The 20,910-nt window shown below is 50.2% G+C and overlaps 1 protein-coding gene across 5 annotated transcripts; it reads right to left on the bottom strand.

Annotated features, from left to right (window-relative positions):
* Positions 1–1,544: 1,544 nt before the first annotated feature.
* On the bottom strand, positions 1,545–20,336 carry SETDB1 (SET domain bifurcated histone lysine methyltransferase 1). 5 transcript variants are annotated; one of them, XM_058160220.1, is made up of 22 exons: positions 20,227–20,336; positions 16,434–16,659; positions 15,897–16,057; positions 15,657–15,694; positions 15,429–15,528; positions 14,686–14,814; positions 13,936–14,137; positions 12,830–12,903; positions 12,371–12,561; positions 11,690–11,819; positions 11,214–11,364; positions 10,524–10,685; positions 9,042–9,644; positions 8,340–8,456; positions 7,549–7,718; positions 6,028–6,665; positions 5,859–5,884; positions 5,010–5,136; positions 4,624–4,798; positions 3,761–3,963; positions 3,204–3,292; positions 1,545–1,887 (listed from the first exon to the last, which is right to left on the bottom strand). In XM_058160220.1, exons 2-22 carry the CDS (start codon positions 16,646–16,648, stop codon positions 1,770–1,772), a joined length of 3,819 nt encoding a protein of 1,272 aa, XP_058016203.1. In that variant the 5' UTR covers positions 16,649–16,659; positions 20,227–20,336; the 3' UTR covers positions 1,545–1,769. The 5 variants fall into 5 exon arrangements, with proteins under 5 accessions (XP_058016203.1, XP_058016205.1, XP_058016202.1 ...); XM_058160222.1 differs by lacking the exon at positions 20,227–20,336 and adding an exon at positions 18,753–19,734 and having other exon boundaries at positions 4,624–4,795; positions 15,657–15,691; XM_058160219.1 differs by lacking the exon at positions 20,227–20,336 and adding an exon at positions 18,753–19,734 and having other exon boundaries at positions 4,624–4,795.
* Positions 20,337–20,910: the final 574 nt, after the last annotated feature.

Below are 20,910 nucleotides of genomic sequence, written 5' to 3' on the forward strand. Positions count from 1 at the left end.
CAAGATCACTCTTGCACATGGTTTTTGTAGTTGCCAAGAGCAGAAGTGCTGGAGAAGCCACTGCCTTAAATGTGGGGGAGGGGTTGGGTGGGGAGGGGTCCGAAGAGCTGGATAGAAAGGTGGAGGAGAGCAGGTACGCCTAACCCCCCCCCCGCTCCTCTTGGGGGGGGGATTTTTCTGGAAGGTTTTTTTTTTTTTTTGGCTAAATTAAATAGGTCAGCGACAGCCTTGGGTGTTAAAAAGCCAGTTGGGGGGTTTTATTTCAATTTCTTTCTGCAAAATGTTGATTTTTTTTTCACCCTGCACCTTCAGTGGTCATTTCGTTGGGTCTCCTGGATGCAAAACCCACCCACCCACTTCCTCCTCCCTTTCTTTCTTTTTCCCCGTCCTGATTTTTCAAAGGTACCACCAACTCCGAAGATCTTAATTAATGTTTAATTTATTAGGTAGTAGGCTTTTCAATTTTACCCCAATGGAAAAAAAAACAAAACCTCAAAAAGGAAATGATGGGGGAGGGGGGGATTCTGGCCCAGCCAATCAGCTGAAACGGCAGTATTTTTTGGGGGGGTTAATTTAGGTTGGGTGGGGGTGGGGTACAAAAGGACCACTTGTTATCTTCAGACCAAAATACGTGTTTTTTTTTAAAAAAAGAAAGTTTAATTCTATTAAAACTTTAAACTAATAAACTTCTTTAAAAAAAAAAAGTCACCTCAACATTGATTTTCTTATTCCCGGACGAGGTTGGAAAAAAATGAGTGGGGTTATCATTTTTAAAAATTTGTTAATTAAATTTATATGCCACCCGTCTTGGGATCGAGTGACTGTTTTTTCGTTCAGTTTCAAAGTGGCAATCCCCCCCCCCCCCAGTTTTCTCTTTAAACAAATGCGTTTAAGGCATTGGGAATAACTAAATGGAAATGTTGTAAGAATGGAGAGGGATAGAGGAGAGAAGAGATGAAATAGAGAGGGAAAGAAGAAAGGAAAAAGGAGAGGAAGAAAGAGGGAAAACAAGAGCAGGAGAGAAGGTTAGAAGGGAGGAAGAAGGGAGGAGTGAGGGAAAGGAAGGGGAAGTATAGAAGGAGAAAAAGAGGAGGAAAGAAAGTAGAAGATTAGATGAAAGAAGGGAGAGAACGGAAAGAGAGGGAGAAGAAGGATTATTGTAAAACAAGGGAGATGAAATGGTAGAAGAGCAACCCTGAATATACTTATAATAATAGTAATAATAATAATAATAATATTTTAATTTTTATACCAATTTATACTTAAATTGTTTAGGGTGAAGATTGTACTAGTATGAAAGCTAAAGGAAAATATGTATGTTAGATGAGAAATTGTACAGTTAAGATATGTCTATGAGAAAAAATAAAAAGCTTTTTCAAAAAATAAATAAATAAAAAAGGCAGCGGGAATAATCAAACGGAAGGGTTGTAAGTAGAAGGTTCTACCTGAATATATGCGGCGAACAGATAGAAAAGTTGTGTTATTTTAATAAAGACTAGATATTCTTTATTGCTTTACAACATCCAACTTGGGGTGAGGTGGGGGGGGGAAACACTCTTTTTTGACACAGAGACATTAACACGCAGGGCCCCCGCTGTGCTCAACACGGCACATGCGTGGAGCGAAGAGACGTGAACCACGGAAAGACGGAGGGGGAGGGGAAGAGTGGCGGCGGGGCCGAGTCCCCCTTTCACCAGTGGGGTGGGTGGTGGGTGGGGTCTTTTTGGGACAAGAGAGGCCTCTTCCCCCGTGGGGAATAACACAACTTTTTACAACAAGCGGCCTCGGCATTCGATGGCACCGCAGCAACACAACAGTTTCTTGCCTTCGACACTTCCTACTTCGTAGTTGTAATCCCAGGTGAGCTCTGTCCCAGCCCGGATTCTCCTGCGGAGGGAAGAGGCGGATTATTGTAATTGTAAGCAACATTCTCGTCGTGTTTTTTTAAAAAAACTTCTGGGCCTGTAAAAACTATGTGCCGATGGAGAAAGACAACTTCCATCCTGCAAAGTCAGGGATTTAAGATACAGTTTAACTCTTGTCGTCAGCCAGCAGCCTGCGGAGCTGGTAACGGAGTCGGACAGCAATGAGGTTGAAGAAGAGTGGGGGACAGTCCTGGGGGCTGGGGAGGGCCTGGATGAGGGCTCTGCGTCGGAGGCAGATGTGGGGCCAGGGCCATCGGGGAGTGAAGTGCGGACTCCAGAGCTTCCAGAGGCTGACAGTAGTGAGGCAGAGGAACAGGAGGAGCCCGTTCCTAATGCACGCATGAGAAGAGCTGCCAGAAGTTAAGAGCAGCTCAAGCAAAGAGGACGACTCAGGAGTACGGCCAAGAGATGATTGGCCCCTCCCATAAGGCTTAAAAGACCAGCAATGGCATTTGAGCTCTTTGCCGGAAAACAACGTTGATAGCTTCATCTTGTTGCATTTATTTTGTATCAGTGTCTTCTGAACGTTTGCCAAGAAAGGCCTTTGGCAGTTTGCCTAATTGGACCAAGGTTGGAGATAGGACTGAGGAATTTGTGTTGGGAGGAATTTGCTTTAATTTAGTTGGACTGCACTGTGGAATTAATTGAATAAAGTTTGTTTGTTTTTACACTGACTGAGTTTACTCTCCTTATTTCCAGGTTGAATCTCTCCTTGGTCAGTTTCCATCCATTATTCCTTGTCTGGCCTTTGGATGATTTGGAAAATAGCTTGAGCCCCTCCTCTCTGGGGCAGCCCCTCAAATATTGGAAGATGCTATTGTGTCTCCCCTGGTCCTTTTCTTCTCTAGACTAGCCATGCCCAGCTCATGCAACCGTTCATTGTCTGTTTTAGCCTCCAGTCCCCTAATCATCCTGGTTCTTCTTCTCTGCACTCTTTCTAGAGTCTCCACATCATCTTTATAGGGTGGTGACCAAAACTGGATGCGGTACTTGTCAAAGCTGGCACATTTCATGCCAGAGTTTGATGCTTTGTTCTTTTTTCCTCCTCCCTCCTCTGTGCCTTTTTCCCTCTGAAACTGGCAGGGAATTTGCAAACGCTTTGTAGAAATTGTGCAGAGAAATCACTTGTGTGTAGCTGGTTTTTCCCTCCGGAAGGCTCAGAAGTGCTGATTAAGATTTCCTGGACAAATATCCCTTTGGACGAGCCTCTTAAAACCTGTCTGGAAAGGAAGGGAACCCCAATTTTTTGGGGTGGGTGGGTGGGTAGGATTTGCTTACTTGCTTGCGAAGAAGGCCACCCAGGGAAAGCGGAGGTCGTGCGTGTCCACGAAGACGTTCTGGACGAAGAGGTTGGGGCTGCAGCTATGCTGGGGAAGGGGAGATTGACAGGAAAGGTCAACTTCAGAAACGTTGCTGGGAATCCCAAAAATGCTCTCCCCCCCCACCTTTTCAAGAGGCAACTGGACTTTCTGTTTTTTTTCCTTCCTTTCTTTGAAGAGGTTTTGCTTCTCACCGGAGAAGCTTCTTCAACTCTGACCCCATTATGCAGTCAGAACCTGAAGAAGCTTCTGGGATGAGAAGCGAAACCTCTTCAAAGAAATAAAACAAAGTCGAAGGGGGTGGGGAATGGACTTTTGGGACAACCAGGACCATGGATGAGTAAGAATCCCCGTGGACACTTTGCTGGGAAACCCGGGGGGGGGGGGGGGGAAGGGGAAAAAGGCCTGGCCCTGGGTAGAGGGGAGAGTCTCCAAGGGACGGACCAGGAGGGATGTGGGGAGGGGAGGGGAGCCAATCCAGGGAGGGGGACCCCGTGGATCTCTCCAGGCTCTTACGTTGAGGTAGCGTCCCAGATTCCCCTCCAGCTTAGCATCAATGATATAGCAGGACTCTTCCCCGTCGTAAAACTGCCGCGTGTTCCTTCGGATGGCCGCATTCTCCCCCGAAGCCAGGTTGGTCGACTTGATGGCGATGCCGTGCGTGGATTTCAAGGCGAAACCCCGGGTGGATTTCACGGCCACCTGCCTCTTCACTGCTCCTGCAAGAGAAAAGGGGGCCACTGTGAAAAACACAGAGGGGGTGGGGGGTGGGCTAGATGACCTCCAAGGTCCCTTCCAACTCTTTTTATCATTCTACATTCCAGCAGTAGCCAATACAGAACGTAGGCTGTTCGTTTAGTGACCGTCGGAAGTTATAATGGCATTGGGGGAAAAAGTGACTTAAGGGCCGGTTTTCGCACTTATGACCGTTGTAGAATCCCCCGCGGTCACGCATCTGAAACAGTTCGGGAACTGGCTTGTACTTAGGTCGGCTGCAGGGTCCCGGGGTTCCCACGATCAAGATTCGGACTGCTTGGCAAAGGGGTTCACATTTACGACGGTTCCCCTTTGGTGACCTTCTGCCAAGCGAAGCTAACGGGGGAAACCGGATTTGCTTCACTGCTGTGGGGCTAACTCAAGAACCGCGGGATTTCGCCGAACCGCCACGCACAGCATGGAGAAAAAGGTTGCAAAAGCAGGCAGGCAAAAGTCAGTGCACAAACGTCTCGCTCAGCAAAGCGGCATCTTGGGGGCCCGCTTTGCGACCGTTCAGTTGAGGATTAGCTGTGAGTAGCGCCTCCTAGCCTAAAGGGAACCTCCAGAGCCAGGAGCAGTCTATCTCAGGGGCCGGCTTTCCCCGTCTTCTTCCAGGGCCTCACCCAGCCTGGAAGGGACGTTCTTCCTCTGGTCGGTGGCCGGTTCTTCCTCCGAGCCGGACGAGATGGTCTGGATGTCGTCGCTGTCGTTGGTGTGGTTGACCTGGACGGGCCCCGAAATCGGCCGGAGGATGTCTCCGTCGCTGTCGGTGCTGCTGGACAGCATCAGGACATCCTGCTGCAGAAGAGAGTTTTTTTTCCTTCACCGGCCAGACTGACCCGGTGCTGAGTTCGGTTCCAGACCCCCCTTTGAACCCTTGACCGAAAACACCCCCACACACACACACACGGCCAATTCTCCTTTCTTTCCAAGTTTCGGCCCAGCCTTGAAAACAGGCAGGTAGAGAAGAGGCTCGCAGGAAAAGCCTCCCACCCACCCCGCAACTTACGTCTGGATTTTGGCCTTCGGCTTGTCTCCTACTCTGAAGGGAGGTGGTCTTGCTGGGAGGCCGTCGGGCCCCTTCGGGGATGGGCGGGTTGGGGTTGTAGCCGTAGACCCTGGTGGGCTGGCTGGGCCTAAGGAAAGCGGGCAGGGAGAAGCCAGGGTGAGGCCCGGAGCACCCCTTGGAAGCCCTTCCCTGCAGGGTGGGGGAATGCCGAGGAGCGCATTTTCTGCAGCCCCTCCCCAAAATTTTACAGAAAGCTGGTCTTTTTTTGGGGGGGGGAAGGGGCAATTAATTGAGGTTTGAGAGACCCCCAAGGCAGGGGTGAAATCCAGCAGGTTTGACAGGAACTGGAGAACCGGTAGCGGAAATTTTGAACAGTTTGGAGAACCAAAAAATACCACCTCTGGCTGGCCCCAGAGTGGGGTGGGAATGGGGATTTTGCAGTATCCTTCCCCCAGGAGTGGGGAGGGAATGGGGATTTTGCAATATCCTTCCCCTGCCACGCCCACCAAGCCACGCCCACAGAACCGGTAGTGAAAATTTTTGGATTTCACCACTGCCCCAAGGGACAGCATCTGGAAGGCAAAATAGATTTGTGGGGTGGGGCTTTCAGGAAACCACCCCTCCCTGGTAGCAAACAGATTACAGTGGTCCATTTGTTCCCCTTGAGGTTCCGGTTTTCTGCTTGTGGGGACTCTGGAAATGGCCCAGCTGGGGAAAAAAAGTAAGGTGGTCTCCCCTTCCCTGTTGTGGGAAGAGATCTTAAGCCCAGGAAGGGTCTTTTCTCCCAGGGGCTTAAAGTAGGTCTGAGCATCCCCCAAAGCTGGGCAGGAAACGCCTGAAACGTCTTACGCGGGTTTGGCTGGTTCATCTGGTTCCTGTGGAGAAAAGAGACGAGAGAATTCTCCGTTTCGGCTTTGCTCCTTTGCTCCCGGCCCACCAAAGTCTCCCCTCCTGGAGGGTGAAGGGCTCCTCAGGGCTTCCCCACCCCCCCACCCCCTCTTCTGTGCAGAGACCATACCTCTTTCTTCTTCACCACCTTCATCTCCCTCTCCGGGCCGGGCTCATCCTTGCTGGGGAGGAGGCCGGGGGTCCTGCTCTTCTCGCCACCATCGCCGGGTTCCCCCTTCACAGGGGGCTTCACCTCGGCCGCCGCCTCCTGCATCCGGAAGGACGAGCGGCTATCGCTGTCCTGGTATCCGTCGGCCACGGTGTTGGAGCTAAGCCAGGAGGCCACTTTGTTCTTGGAAGTCTCCTCCGAGACGGGGGGCTTGCAGGGAGGAGGGGCCTCCTCGTGGCTGGCCTGCCTGGCCGGGCCAGAGTCCTTGGAAGCCGTCTCGGACAGGCCGTTCTCCCGCTGGCCCCGCGTCTGCCGGCGGGTGGCGTAGCTGCGCCAGACCGAGCTGGTGCTGAAATCTTCGTCTTTGCAGAAATTGTCGTCCGAGCTCTCCTCGTTGGACTCCTCGGCCTCGTCCGTGCCGGAGTTGTCGTCGTCGTCATCTTTTAGGTTGACGCCGCTACTGTCTGAGGAGCACTTGGCCTCGCTCTCGTAGCCCTCCTTTGAGTTCTCCACGCTCTCGATGTGGTCCAGGTTGGCGAAGTATTCGTCGCCCATCTCCAGGCCCTCCTTGTCTGCGAAGTCGTCCGTCAGGATCTTCCCTGCCGGAGGAAAATGGGGCTCGGAGCGCGTTCTCCCTGGTTTCACCAGCCATGAGGGCTAGAAACTTGTTATTCGCAGATATATCCCGTTGTTTTACAGCCGAGAGGGGGCGGGGGGGGCGGACTGTGGCCCTTTTAAGGACTGGTGGATTTCCTGAGGCAATTCTGGGAGTTGGAGTCTACAAATCTCAAAGTCGCCCGGTTTGGAGAGCAAATATGGCTGGCTGAGGAATTCTGGGAGTTAAAGAGTCAATGGCTCATAAAAGGGCCTCACCCCTATTTTACAGGTAGTCCTCAACTTAAAAACTCCCGTTTAGTGACCATTTGAAGTTACAACAGCACTGAAAAAACTGATAAACGGGGAGCCAGGAGCTGAATTATTCACAATTACTGAAAAGTGATCAGGACACCAGAAACCACGTGCCCCGCGCTGATCTTCCCAGCTGGTCCGAGAACTTCTGATTCTACCTCCCAAAGATCAGCTGCTGTGCCCCACGCAGAGGGGTCTGGAAAACCCGCCCTCGGGAGAAAATTCCAGGGGTTCCCAGGTAGGAAATATTGGGGGGGGGATAGGGACTGTGCCCTTCCTGACCTCCACACAGAGGCTGAACTCGCAAAGATGTAGCCGACACACAACATGGCTTGATTAGCTGCGATTTGACCATTAAGTCACCTGTCACAATGGGGCTGCCCTGCATTTGGGCCTTAAATGAAGTGTTTGGATGTAACCTTGTAAATCAGAAAGAAGCGAGGTAGCCTAGCCCGTCTGGGTCCAAAGAGGGGCACGGCTGCCGAGACGCCCTCCCTCTTTCTCCTTGGCCTGCCCAGCTGCGCGGCTTGAGAGCTTCCCCTGAGGAACCACAGCCCGAGGCCGCTGCCTTACCGGCGTAGATGCAGACGAAGGAGCCCTTGGCGATGTCGTCTAGGCAACGGATGCCCCAGCCTTTGTTCTGGGTCTTGAAGAGCTGAAGCCGGACTTGCAGGCCGTGCTGGACCAGGCGGTTCGAGCACATGTTCAAATTACACTTGCAACACTTGTTGCACTCGTACACCCTGGGGGAAGAAGGGGGAGGAGAGAGAGATGTTATTCACGTTCAAAAAGTGGTCAGGACATTACAAACCATGTGCTACACGCTGACCGTCTCCCTCGCCAAAAAACAAAAAACTACCTCACAGCTTTTCGTGCAATGGAAAGCAAGGATTTCTAAACACAGCTAGTCCTTGACTTATGACCATCCGGGAGCCCTGCCTGTTACGGTTGTAATGATGAAAGGTAAAGGTGATGTTCACCTGTCTGGATTTTAAAATCTTTTTTTTTTTTAAATGGACGGTTGTTAAGTGAATCGCCAGGGTCATGAAGCCGATCTGCAGCGGTGAAGTGACCCCGTGGCTTTTGCTGAAAAGAGGAATTAAAAACCCCGGGGGGGGAAAGGCTCTTTGAATTTCAGAGCGAGGTCATGAATAGCTTTAGAAGAGGCGGGTGGGGCTGTTGTAACTTCGGCCATTAAGGTGTCAGTCATAAGTAGAGGACTCCCCATCGATGGTAATGAGCCCACGGAGTGAAAAACGTTAATTTTGCTCAGCTGGAAATTGAGGAGGAGTGCAAGGCTGAGGGTTTGGGTCAATCTTTCACCTCTGGGGTCTCCCCTTCCCCTCAAAAGCCCCACTACTCACCCCGTGGGGAGACACTCCTCCAACCGCTTGTGTTGGTAGCCGGAATTGTGGTTGATCTGCCCGCCGGGGGTGCAAGCCGTGGCCTGGACCGTCAGCTGATGACAGGCGCATCTCGATCTGTGGGAGACAAAGGGGGACGCCGCTGCAGCTTCCTGGCGGATAAAACGTGGCGGGAACAAACCAGATCCCTTGGGGACTGGATCTAGCTTCAAATCCAAATGGTGGTTTGGACCCCTTGGTAGAAAACGACCAGGCTGAGCCCAAGGGAGCGAGGGAGGGCTCAAGAACGTCATGAGCCTGGAGTCCCTTGGCGCCCACAAGAGATCGAAATCCAGCCTGCCTTGAATTCCTTATCCACCGCCAAATTGCTTTGACTGTTAGTAGTTCCAATTCTTGCAGAGAGCTTATGCTTGCAAGAAAGCATAATTTTTTGTTTATTTTGAACTGCCTGGATTTCCAGATTTCCTCCAGTTTAACACCCTTCAGAGACCCCTGGGGCTCAGAGGGAGCCAGGGGTCTCTGAAGGACATCAAATGGGAGGAAATCCATTTTGGGCTTTGCTACGAGGCTGCTAAACCCCCCCGCCTGCGTTGGCGGTCTGGTTCTTCTCGAGAGGAACCAGGGAGTTGGTTGTGTGAACGTAATGCTTAGAAGACTGGGTACAGAAAGGGGAGGGGCCAGGACCAGGGGAGGGGCGCTCACTTGTCCCTGCATCCGTCCTCGCAGTCGCAGCCCACCAGGAACTCCCAGCTGGTGTTGATGAAGACCCCCTTCCCCGGGATCCGCTCCTTGCTGTAGGCCACCTGGGGCGGCGGGGTGCTGTCAATCTCGTTGACGCAAGAGAGGGGCACGTCCTCCTGGCCCTTGGTGATGTCCGCAATGTAGTAGAAGGGCTTGTAGGGCTGGAACTTGCGGTCCACCAGCACATAGGGGTCCAGGCAGAACATCTCCAGGAAGAGGAAGTCACAGTCCGTCTCGAAGAGGTAGCGCTCGATCTCGTTCATGCTGCGCAGGCAGAGGCCGCAGGGCGTCTTGTAAATCACGTGGAAGCCCGTCTTGCGGTTGATCCGCCGGCGGGCTGTCATGCGGCGGAAGTCGTAGAGCAGCGGGATGAGCAGCGGGTTGCGGCTGCGGTACAGGTCGGGGCGGACGGGACGCACGCGGCTCAGGCACTTGAAGCTGCAGACATGGGGCAGGTAGAAGAGCTTCTCCACGGGGGCCCGGTAGGAACTCTCGTTGGGGACACGCTCCATCATGCTGTGGAAGGACGGGAGGGCGCCCGCCATGGGTTGCGCCCCGGAGAACCTGCCACGTCGGGGGGCGGAGGGGGGGGAGGAGAGAGAGAGGGCCGTAAAGATGGCTGGGCGACTCAGAATAACAAGTGTGGGGAGGGACCCGAAGGTCGTCTAGTCCAACCTAGTCCAGAAGTGGAGAACTATGGTTTGTGGACATCAAACTCTCAGAATTCCAGAGCCAGCAAGGGATTTCTGGGAGTTGAAGTTTACAAGTTACGAAAGGGCCGCGGTTCCCCCACCCTTATACCCCTACATCATTTCAGACAAACAGTCTTCCAGACCCCCTCCCGTGTTGGAGCACCCACAGCTTCTAGTGGCAAGTGGTTCCACTGGTCAGTTGTCCTCCCTGTTAGGAAGTTTCTCCTTAATTCCCCGTTGCTTCTCTCCTTGATGAGTTTCTATCCGTGGCTTCTTATTCTGCCTTCTGGTGCTTTGGAGAAGAGGTTGACCCCCCTCTTCTTTGGGGCAGCCCCTCAAATACCGGAAGGCTGCTATCATGCCTCCCCTAGTCCTTCTGCTCTCTACACTAGACACCCCCAATTCCTGCAACCGTTCTTCGTATGTTTTAGCCTCAACCTCTTTGTTAGGGGGAGGTGTTTTGAGATCTTGATGGGATCCCCCCCCCGCAACATTTTGGGGCAGGGTCCCCTCCTAAATCCTGGCCACAAAGTCAAGGGACTTCTACACCAGGGGTCTCCAACCTTGGCAACTTGAAGACTTGTGGACTTCAACTCCCAGAATTCCTCAGCCAGCCTTGCTTTGGAGACCCCTACTCTACACTGCAGAGTCCCGGGACAGGAAGGGCCCTGCTCAATTGGGAGACCCCCTTCTTCCCAAGCAGGAGGAAGGCTTCAAAGGACGGGGCCTCTTCGGGTCTCCGGAGGCTCACCTGAACTGCTGGGTCACTCCTGTCCGGCCGACTGGAGGCGTTTCGCTCAGGATGGGAGAGGAGGGGGGGGACAGGCCCGATCCGACCGATCCGGGACGTAGGAACGAGGTGCTTTTTTTGGCTACTTGCTGCTTCTTGGCCTGAGCCAGCTGGCTCTCCAAACTGCGGGATTTAAAAAAAAAAGGAGAGAGAGAAAGAAAGAGAAGAGACTTTTTCAGGTAGTCCTCGATTTACAACGGTATGCTTAGTGACCGTTTGAAGTCGCAGCAGCCCTGAAAATAAAGCGACGTAGGGCCGTTTTTCACACTTATGACCGCTGCGGCATCTCCAGGGTCAAAATCCAGGTGCTTGGCAACTGACTCGTATTTATGACGGTCGTAGCATCCCGGGGTCACGTGATCCCCTTCTGCGACCTTCTGAAAAGCGAAGGTCAGTGGGGGGAACCGGATTCGCTTAACCACCGGTGGCGGGGGGGGGGTGTTCGCCACACGGGACAAAACGCGTTTAACAAATGTCTCGCTCAGTGACGGAAAGTTTGGGCTCGACTGTGGTTGTAAGTCAAGGACTCCCTATAATTTCTCCCCCCCCAGAACCTGCTTTGTGGGGGGGGGGCTCCGCAAAGGCTCTGCCTTTCGGGGTTTCTTTCCAGGGGGGACACCCCAGCCGCCCACCCGCCCACCAGGGACTTACTCTGACTCTCCAAAGACGGGGGACAGCAGCTGGGAGGTAGTGAGAAGAATCTGGGGTTCTGCGGGCTGGAGCTGCTGCTGCTGCTGCTGAGGGCTGGTGGCGGTCAGGTCGTGGATGTACTGCACTACGGGGCCCTTGGTCCGCACGGCCCCTGGGGGGAGAGGCAGGGGGGGATGGGAGGGGGCAAGTCAGTAAGTGGACCGCGGTCACACAAGAAGCAGCACTGAGAAAGAACAGCAGAAGCAGACAAGACAATGCGTCGCAATTCTCGGACTGCTTTTATTCTGCAGACAGTGCAGGCGGTCCTGGACTTACAAGTGTTTGTTTAGGGACCCTTCTGAGTTATAACGGCACGGGAAAGTGTGGCCCATTTTAGCTGTAAGTTGAGGACTACCTGCATTTATTGATCACCCACTCCAGCCCCAGAGGGCTGTTTTTTGAGCTTGGGGCCGATGGTCGTTTTAAGGGCGACCTACCCACGTTGGGCCGCATCCTCATCTGACCACCCTGTTTCTTGTCGTGAGTGGAAGCCGTGGAGGTCTTCATGCTGAACATGGGCTCCAGACGGGTGGAACCCCGGTAGATCCACTCGCAACGTTTGTCATCCTGGTAACGGCAGAGAGAGAGAGAGAGTGAAAGAGAGAGACAGAAAGAAAGAAAGAGAGAGAGAGACAGAGAGAGAGAGAGAAAAGGATAGATGGAGACAGGATAGAAAGAGAGAGAAAAAGAGCGAGAGAGTGAGACAGAGACAGAAAGAGACAGACAGACAGACAGACAGACAGACAGACAGAAAGAGACAGAGAGAGAGACAGACAGAGAGAAAGAGAGAGAGTGACAGAGACAGAGAGAAAGAGAGAGCGAGATGGGGAGAAAGAGAGAGACAAAAGAGATAAACAGAGACAGAGAGAAAAAGAGATGGAGAGTGAGAGGGAAAGAGAGAGAGATGGAGAGAAAGAGAGAGAGACAGTGAGAGGCAAAAAAGATAGAGACACAGAGACACAGATAGAGAGAGAGAGAGAGAGAGAGAGAGAGAGAGAGAGAGAGAGAGAGGGATGTTGGCCATGCTGGAAGCCGAGGTCAGCAGCCGAGGGAAGGTGGCAGAGAAACCGGGGGGTGGGGGGTCTGGTCCTTTAGTGGGGTCTCTGAGCCTCTCCTACCAGGAAGAGGATCTTGACCAGGCTTCCGTCCACTTCCTCGACGCGCGATTTCCACCAGGTGCCCTCCCACTCCGTCTTGATCTGCTGGCCGCTCTTCAGGAGCACCATGGGCCGGTTGGGGTAGGCGGTGACGTATTCCTCGATAAAATCTCGACAGGAGACGTCTTCAATGTCCTCCCAGGATTTTTTGACTTGATTTTGGCAAAGGGAGACAAAACGCCCGTTATTCCTACCCGGCAGCCCTCGACTTAACAGGAGTTCCCCTCAGTGACTGTTCAAAGTTACGATGGCACTGAACAAAAAGTCAATGAGCCAGGTTCGTTTAACCAACGACGGCAGCTAGAAACCAATGCTAGAGACACTCAAATGGAGGCAACGGGAGCCCACCCACCCACCCCACAACCCAGAAAATTCTGGTTTCTGCTCAAAGCCGAATTCAGGAGGGCAGGTTCTACTCACGAGGCCTGCAGATGAGATAAAGCTCATGCTGAATGACGTAGGAGGCATAACCGTCATCAAAGAAGATCAGGAACCTACGAGTGGGACAGAGAGGAGCAGTTCAAGCCTGTTTGCAGCATAGTAAGGAAAAGCAATCAAAAGACACAACAATTTTCCCGCTTCAAGAACATGCTGGAGACAGACAGGAGCAGGGGTGAAATGCTCCCGGTTCGGACCGGATCACCCGATCCGGTAGCGATGGCAGCAGGTGGTTCGGAGAACCGGTAGCAAAAATCCCTCCCCCACCATGCCCAGCTGAGCCGCGTGATCATCAGAGGGTGTTTTTTTTAAAGCCTTCGGCCAAAAAAATGCTTTTAAAAGTTAAAAAAAAAAACCCTCTGATGATTGCATGGCTCAGATGGGATCGTCAGAGCCTTTTAAAAGCATTTTTTTCTACAAACTCTTCAGCCGAAGAGGTTGTAGAAAAAAATGCTTTTAAAAGTAAAAAAAAAAAAGTTGGCCACGCCCACCCAGTCACATTACACACACACACCCCCGCACCACCAAGCCACGGCCACAGAACCGGTAGTAACAAATAATTTTACATTTCACCCCTGGGCAGGAGCCGACTCAGAATCATCATCCTCTTTTAATGACCCCATAATCCCTTGCGGGGTGGAGTCTGGGCAACTGAATGGAGCTGAGCGTTTACTGGCCGGATCCCCTTCCTGTCGCCAATGCGGAGTTTTCTTCAGCAGATAATATTCTCTGTGTGCCCAGAGAGAGAAATACCTGCCTCTACCTAGGATCGAACTCACAGCTTCCTAATTGTGAGGCGAGAGCTCCCCCTCTAGGCCACCACACCACTCAGGAGCCAACTTGGAATACCAGCCAAAAATTAATTCTTGCAATAAATGTGTCTTTGCTTGCGACTTTTCTTGGCTCGCTCTCCTAAACGGAGGGATGTTGCTGACCTTTTTAGTTAAGGAGCCCCAAATAAAAACTTCATCCTAAATAAAAACTTCATTCTAAATAAAAACTTCATCCTTCCCAGTTTTCACAAGCTGACATTTTTTTCCTCCTCCTCCTCCTCCTCTTTTTAAAACCCAGCCGCGGGTTGCCCTGACCTCATCTTATTTTTCACGTTGGGCATCTCGGCCACGATTCCCGCGTAGAGCCAGACCTGGTTGCCGTCTTTGTACTTGGCCACCACCCGGCTGCCGACGTTGAGCCTCTCGGGCACCGGGTGACTGTCGTAAGCAATGTGGTTGCCCGAAAGCAAACTCTTCCCTTTATTGTCAAATTTAACCTTGTATTTCTTCCCAGGACCTAGAGGAGGCGAGAGGGACGTTTAGTTTGAATGTAAACCAAGGCTCTAGTCCTCATGACGATCGGAGAAAGCTGGTCAAGACAGCAAACTATAGCTTGCTGGAGAGAAGGCTGTTCAAAATATATAATTTCTTCCCCCACCCCCATAAACAGAGGCACGTCGATTAGATGGGCAGGAGAAAGGCTCCAATTTTAGATCTTTGGAAATTTTGAAATAAGAGAGGAAAATAAACATAGGCTACTGATTGATACTGGGGGGAAATTACAACTGGTTAACACTAAACCAACAAAAAAAAAATTCTTTTTCTTTCTTTCCTTTCTCCTTCCTTATTTCCTTTCTATCTCCTTTTCCTTTCCTTTCCTTTCCCTTCCCTTCCCTTCCTCTGCATCTTTCTTGCAAACAAGTTCCAAGAGAGAGTTTTTACATTCTTGCCAAATTTAGCATCCCGTTTGGCTGCAAATCTTGGGCTGAGCGAGGGTCTTTCCAAACTGTACAAGGCATGGCCAGGCCCGCTAATGATCCCGGGGACAGCCTGAGGGGTCCTTACCCACTGTCTGGATGGCAATTAAGGTGCCCTTGTGCCAAGTCTTTGTCCGTTTCTTGCCCAGGATACGATCACCAATCGTGAGGTCGCCATCCTGGGTGAGCTCACACCCCGGGCTGACTTGCTGTAAACCTGTTGGGGGAAAATAAAGGGGGTGGGGTGGGGTCGGGCAATATTTTAGAAGTGGTTTGCCATTGTTTGCTTCCCAGGGCTGAAAGAGAAGGACTGGCCCAAGATCACCCAACTAGCGCTGTGCCTAAGGAGGACTAGAACTCACGGCCGCCTGGTTCCTAGCCTGCTGACTCTATTGTTATACCAAACTTTTGCCAATAACTATCAGATTAAAAAAGAAATCAGGACGCCAAGCAACCGACCAACCGCCATGTATTTTGGGAAGACAGAAAAGTGCCACAAGACCCAGATCCAATTTTAGAACAATTTCTATTTATTTTATCCGTTGGCTGCTAGTCCTCATGATTTCAAAAGTACGTTAGAAACTGGTGGAAGAAGACGACGCGGCAACACCCTCCCTTCAGAATTAGGATTTTGCAGGATGGGGCCTAATTCTGTTGCTGTGTTCCCCATTGAGAGCCACGGAAAAACATACTTTATCCTACGTTGTGTCTACTTATTCTCGGGGTCTGTTTTAAACCGCCTTCTTTCCCAAGGATATCTGGATATCAAAAAGGCCCCAAGACTGCTCTTCTTCACCCCCACCTGCCAAGACAATTGTGTACCACACACACCTCTCTGGGAATCCAGGCTGCCCGACTTCTTGTTAACGGCATCCATGAACTTCTGAACGTCTTGAGCGGACTTCCGCATGGCAGCCATGGCCTCTCGGAGCTGCAGGTGGGAAAAGCAAAGGAAAATCTGTTTAACTGGGAAACTAGGTTTCTAACTAGGTTATTTTTTTCTAACTTCCTAGCAAGGTTAATAAGCTGCCATTTCCCCTTCTGGTCCCACAAACTTACCAGCGTCTGGTCCTTTGCAATTTTGTTATTCGGATCTGCTACAACGGAAAGGAAATACAAAATTAAGTACAGCCAAAATGAATCAAATATGATTTTAAACGATCCTAGTTTAAAAGAATCAAAGCATGATTTTAAACGATCCCAGTTAGTATCAAAGCATGATTTTAAACGATCCTAGTTAGATAATAACTGATGGATAAAAAGCCAGGGAGAAGTTGGCTGATCCCACCGCCGTCCAACCTGAGTCCACACTCATGACGTCATCGTCATCCTCGTCGGGAATTTCGATGACTTCCATGGGTTTGCAGGAGCCGTTCTCCGAATCCGAGTCCGTCTCTCGGTATTCCAGGCCCAGATTGATGTAGATGTCTTTGACCAACACTTCGCATTTATCCACTGCCCTGGGAGGTAAAGGGAAGTAAATCTGATTAAGACAGAACCAGGAAGTGAGGGCTCGGCTAAGCTTCCTCGCACAGGCGTCTCCAACCTTGGCAACTTTAAGACTTGTGGACTTCAACTCCCAGAGTTCCCCAGCCAGCTTTCCTTTGCAAAACAAAGTTTGTTTTTACACTGACTGAGTTTCCTACTGCCTACTTGAGCCTGGGTCACAACAGTAGCAAACTAAATTGAAACCCACTACTGGTCACTACTTAGGGCCTCGATGAGCAGGCTCCGTTATGGCTGTATCTCGAGGACCGCCTGCGTACTTTATCCTGTGAATTGCTAGCTTTTTTAGAAACGTAAAGCTTCAACGAGAGGCCAAGGCGTTTTGCTTACTTCACGGCGTTTTCAAGGAGCTGGTCGACATGAGCCACTTCCGCCTCCTTCTGTTTGACGGACTCCTCCAGGCGCTCCAGCTCCTCTTTCCGCTGCTTGACGTACTCCGATTTCTCCAGCTCCTCTTCGATCAGCTGCTTGAGGTCCTCCAGGGAGATGCCCATTTCCTCCATCACCTCCCGCTGGAGCTCTAAAATGTCTTCTGACTCTGCCATGGCAGCCGAACCTAAAACAGTTCAGAGAAGAAGAGCAAATGACACGTGGCGGCTGAAACACCCTTCTGTCCCAGCTGCGGGTTTTTTTTTCTTATTTCCTTCTAGTCTCTGATTACGACTAGCCTCGTGTTGCGACCGAAACAATCTGGAACTGAACACACTCAAAACAGTAGAAATGGTGGTAGACTTTAGGAGAAACCCTTCCATACTTCCACCTCTCACAACACTAGACAATACAGTGTCAACAGTAGAAACCTTCACATTTCTAGGTTCTACCATTTCGCAAGATCTAAAATGGACAGCTAACATCAAAAACTTCATCAAAAAAGGACAGCAAAGAATGTTCTTTCTGCGCCAACTCAGAAAGCTCAAACTGCCCAAGGAGCTGCTGATCCAGTTCTACAGAGGAATGATTGAGTCTGTCATTTGCACCTCTATAACTGTCTGGTTCGGTTCTGCAACCCGACAAGACAGACACAGACTTCAGAGGTTCATTAGAACTACAGAAAAAACCATGGCTACCAATCTGCCTTCCATCGAGGACCTGTATATTGCACAAATCAAAGAGAAGGCTGTGAAAATATTTACAGACCCCTCGCATCCTGGACATAAACTGTTTCAACTCCTACCCTCAAAACGACGCTATAGAGGACTGCACACCAGAACAACTAGACTTTTTTCCCAAACGCCATCACTCTGCTAAACAAATAATTCCCTCAACACTGTCAAACTATTTACTAAATCTGTACTACTATTAATCTTCTCATCATTCCCATCACCCATCTCCTCCCACTTATGACTGTAACCTTGTTGCTTGTATCCTTACGATTTACACTGATATTGTTTCCTGATTGCTTATTTGTACCCTATGACTATCACTAAGTGTTGTAAATGTTGTACCTTGATGAAGGTATCTTTTCTTTTATGTACACTGAGAGCGTATGCACCAAGACAAATTCCTTGTGTGTCCAATCACACTTGGCCAATAAAAAATTCAATTCAATTCAATTCAATTCAATTCAATTCAATTCTATTCAATTCAATTCAATTCTATTCTATTCTATTCTATTCTATTCTATTCTATTCTATTCTATTCTAATTCTCTGATAAGGCACAGATTTTGCCAATGTCTGAGAAGAATTTACGTGCCACAAAAGCTAATACACAAAGTCTGTGCACTGGAGAAATTTAGGAATACAAGAATAAGTTCAAACTTAGATCTTAACTGCAATATTTGTTTAGCTGGAAGCTGTTAGAAAGAAAAATAGGGGCTAGGAAGACAGACCTCATCCTCAGTCCCTCCTGTCTGAACTCACTTATTTACTACTAAGTGTTCTTACAATCATCAACTATCCTCTATCCCTTTTAATTTTTCCACTTAGTTTTAATATATATCCTGCCTTTATTTTTATAAACAACCGAAGGTGGAGAACGGACCTAATACTTCTTCCTTCTTCCCTACCATAACAACCCTGTGAGGTAGGCTGGGCTGAGAGGAGTGACTGGCCCAAAGTCAGCCAGCTGGCTTTCGTGCCTAAGGCAGAACTAGAACTCATGCTCTCCTGATTTCTAGCCTGGTTCCTTAACCACTAGAGCAATTTCTATTTCCGCCATGGTTTTTCCACAAACAGGACACGGTTGGGTTTTTAATCTGAGCACCTTTAAGAGAAGGTGGAAAGATAAGACATGTACACAAAAACATACAAACAATAATAAACAACAACATATAAAACTAGCTGGATACCCGTGCTTCACTACGAAACTGTGTGATCGGGCTTGATACATTGACACATAAAAGCTTGAAAATTAACCAGTTCAGGATTCATGCCTGGGTAGATTCCACAACGGAATGTCCCTCTCATTGTCATCACCACCAACAAACCATATCTGGAGAAATGAAAGCTTGCTCCTGAGGGCCCACCATGATACTCCCTATCCTGTGGTAGACCTGCTCCTGCACTTCGAACGTTGGCATAAAATTTCCCTCCTTCACCTCTCTGGTTCCAGAAGACGTCATTTGGATGCGGAAAGAAAGTGGTCTGCCATTGGATGCTGGTGGGTGAGAAGGCTGTGTAAGGATTTAGGGGAGGGAGCTGGACTTTACCGCCACTGCAGCACATCCCGGGAGTCTCATCCTGCCCCTTCAGGGCACGGCAGCAGGCACAGGATAACCGAGGTCCGAGATTAACAACCTTTTCCCTGGAGTAATCAATCTGGGGTTCAAATTTAAAACCGGACAAATACTTATCAGTCCAAGGTATTGATCTGATCCGTGATATCTTTTCCTTGTATTTAGCTGTAGCTGCCCGATTAACGTAGGGGTTCTTAGAGGCATACTTTCTTACAGCCTTTCTATTGACTTTGGGATGACTTTGACGATACTTTTTTGCAGCTTCCCTTACTTGTTTTTTCCTAATCGCATCTGTAAATCTTTTCCTGCGTTTTTTCCCTCTTTTCCCTTTAACTGATGTTACAGGAGAAGGACCAGATTCATCTGACCTGAGGAGGTCAGTGTAAGAAGTGATTTGGGGCTGGGACGCTATGCTGGAGAAATTCGGTTCACAATCCCTTAGATCGGTGGTGGTCGGTGATGGAAACTCATGAGGGAATATCTCTCCCGCTGCTTTGAGTTTGGAAGCAGTTCCACAGGTGGAAGGCGTAGACATTTTGGTGAGGTAGGGACGTTTAGTACTAGATGTTTAGTACTACCAGACCACTCCTGAGTGAAGGAGTCAAACGTCTGCCAGTAACGGAATGTGAGGCAAGTGGCAGTTGGAACAGAGTTCTTTTCAGGTGGGGAGGGGGAGTAGAATGTCTAGCTCCTTAGCATCAGGGCGTGTTAATATAATACTGTATATGAAATACTCATGATCTGATGGTCATTTTGAAAAATCCTTTGTTAGCGAGGACCTAGAAGACAAGAGGAATATACGTGCCCAATTTCAAGTTTGCAGGTTTTACCGTTCTGCAGATTTCGTGATGAGTGAATGGTATTTGGCTGGACAGGTGAGATTGAAGCATCCAGGGTTGCAGGTGGGAGATATAAATGCTACAAATTGTTAAGTTTGATTTGATTTTTGCTTTTCGTATGGGAAAAGTGGCAGGGAAAAACAGATCAAGGTACCTTTTTTAATATGATTTTTTTTTTCTTTTGCACAAATGCAGGGATGTTGGGTTCTCTGTTGAGAAGAGACACCCCCCTCCCCACCAAGAGGGACCCTCCAGTTTGGGGGGGGGGGCTTCGGCTGTAAATATGTCCCACCTTCCCTTGGGCTTTGCAACACCCCCCCCCCCAAAGCCACAGCCCGCCTTTAACCGAGATTATGATGAATCAGGGTTAGTTAAATGCCAGGTCTGTCCCTGGGATGGATGGCTGTGCCCATGCAGGCTGAGCCCAATGGGCGTTGTAGTCCAAGACCAGAGGAACAGGGCTAAGTGGGGCACCCCTGAATTTGCTCACTCCTCCCTGCTCCCCATTTTACCCCCTCCTCTGCATTCTGGCCCCCCTCCCCTTTCAAAGCAGCCCCCCCCGCCCCCCTTGCAGCCCCCCACCCCACCCCACCCCCTCCCCAACTCACCTTCTCCCCCCGGGGGGCGGGAGAGGAGGGGGGGCTTATTTTGCCTGGAACCCAATTCGGCTTCGCTGGGGGGGCTGGAGGGGGGCAGTTTAGGCAGGACAGGAAATCCATTCAACGTGCTTCCGGGGGCGGGGCGTCGCTCGTGCCCCGACGAGGGCGGGTGAAGGTGTGCGCATGCGCCATTGGGAGGGGGGAGAGGCCCCGCGGGCGGCGCGCAGCCGCACTGCCGAGCCCTTGCTTGCGAAAGAATGAAAGAACGGAGAGGCCCCGCCCTTCAGTAATTAGAAGCAGTGCGCATGCTCAGTTCTTTTCTTTTGTTTTCTTTTGTTTTTTTTTGCTTGTTTGTTTTAAATGCCAACCGCTTTGCTTTTCAATAAAGGAAAGTTTTACATTTTAAGTTCGGCAGAGCTGTTTGTTTGGCTTCCCTGGCCGAGGAGGAGTTAATGCAGCTCAGAGTGTCCTTTGGGGTTATAGGACGCCCAAATAAACGGGAGAGAAAAGTCCAGGGGGAGAGCCAATGAATATGCAGATGGAATAAATTACAAATAAAATCCCGGTTATCAATGAAAAAGGGTATTCAAAGGGAAAGGAGGCAGCTGGCGCTGCAGAGGCCGCTTCTCAGAATGAAACAGAAATAGAGCACTGGAGGGAAAAAAATAGTTTATTGTTTTGCTTTTGCATTTT

This window comes from Ahaetulla prasina, chromosome 17 (genome assembly GCF_028640845.1).
Source record: "Ahaetulla prasina isolate Xishuangbanna chromosome 17, ASM2864084v1, whole genome shotgun sequence".
NCBI lineage: Eukaryota > Metazoa > Chordata > Lepidosauria > Squamata > Colubridae > Ahaetulla > Ahaetulla prasina.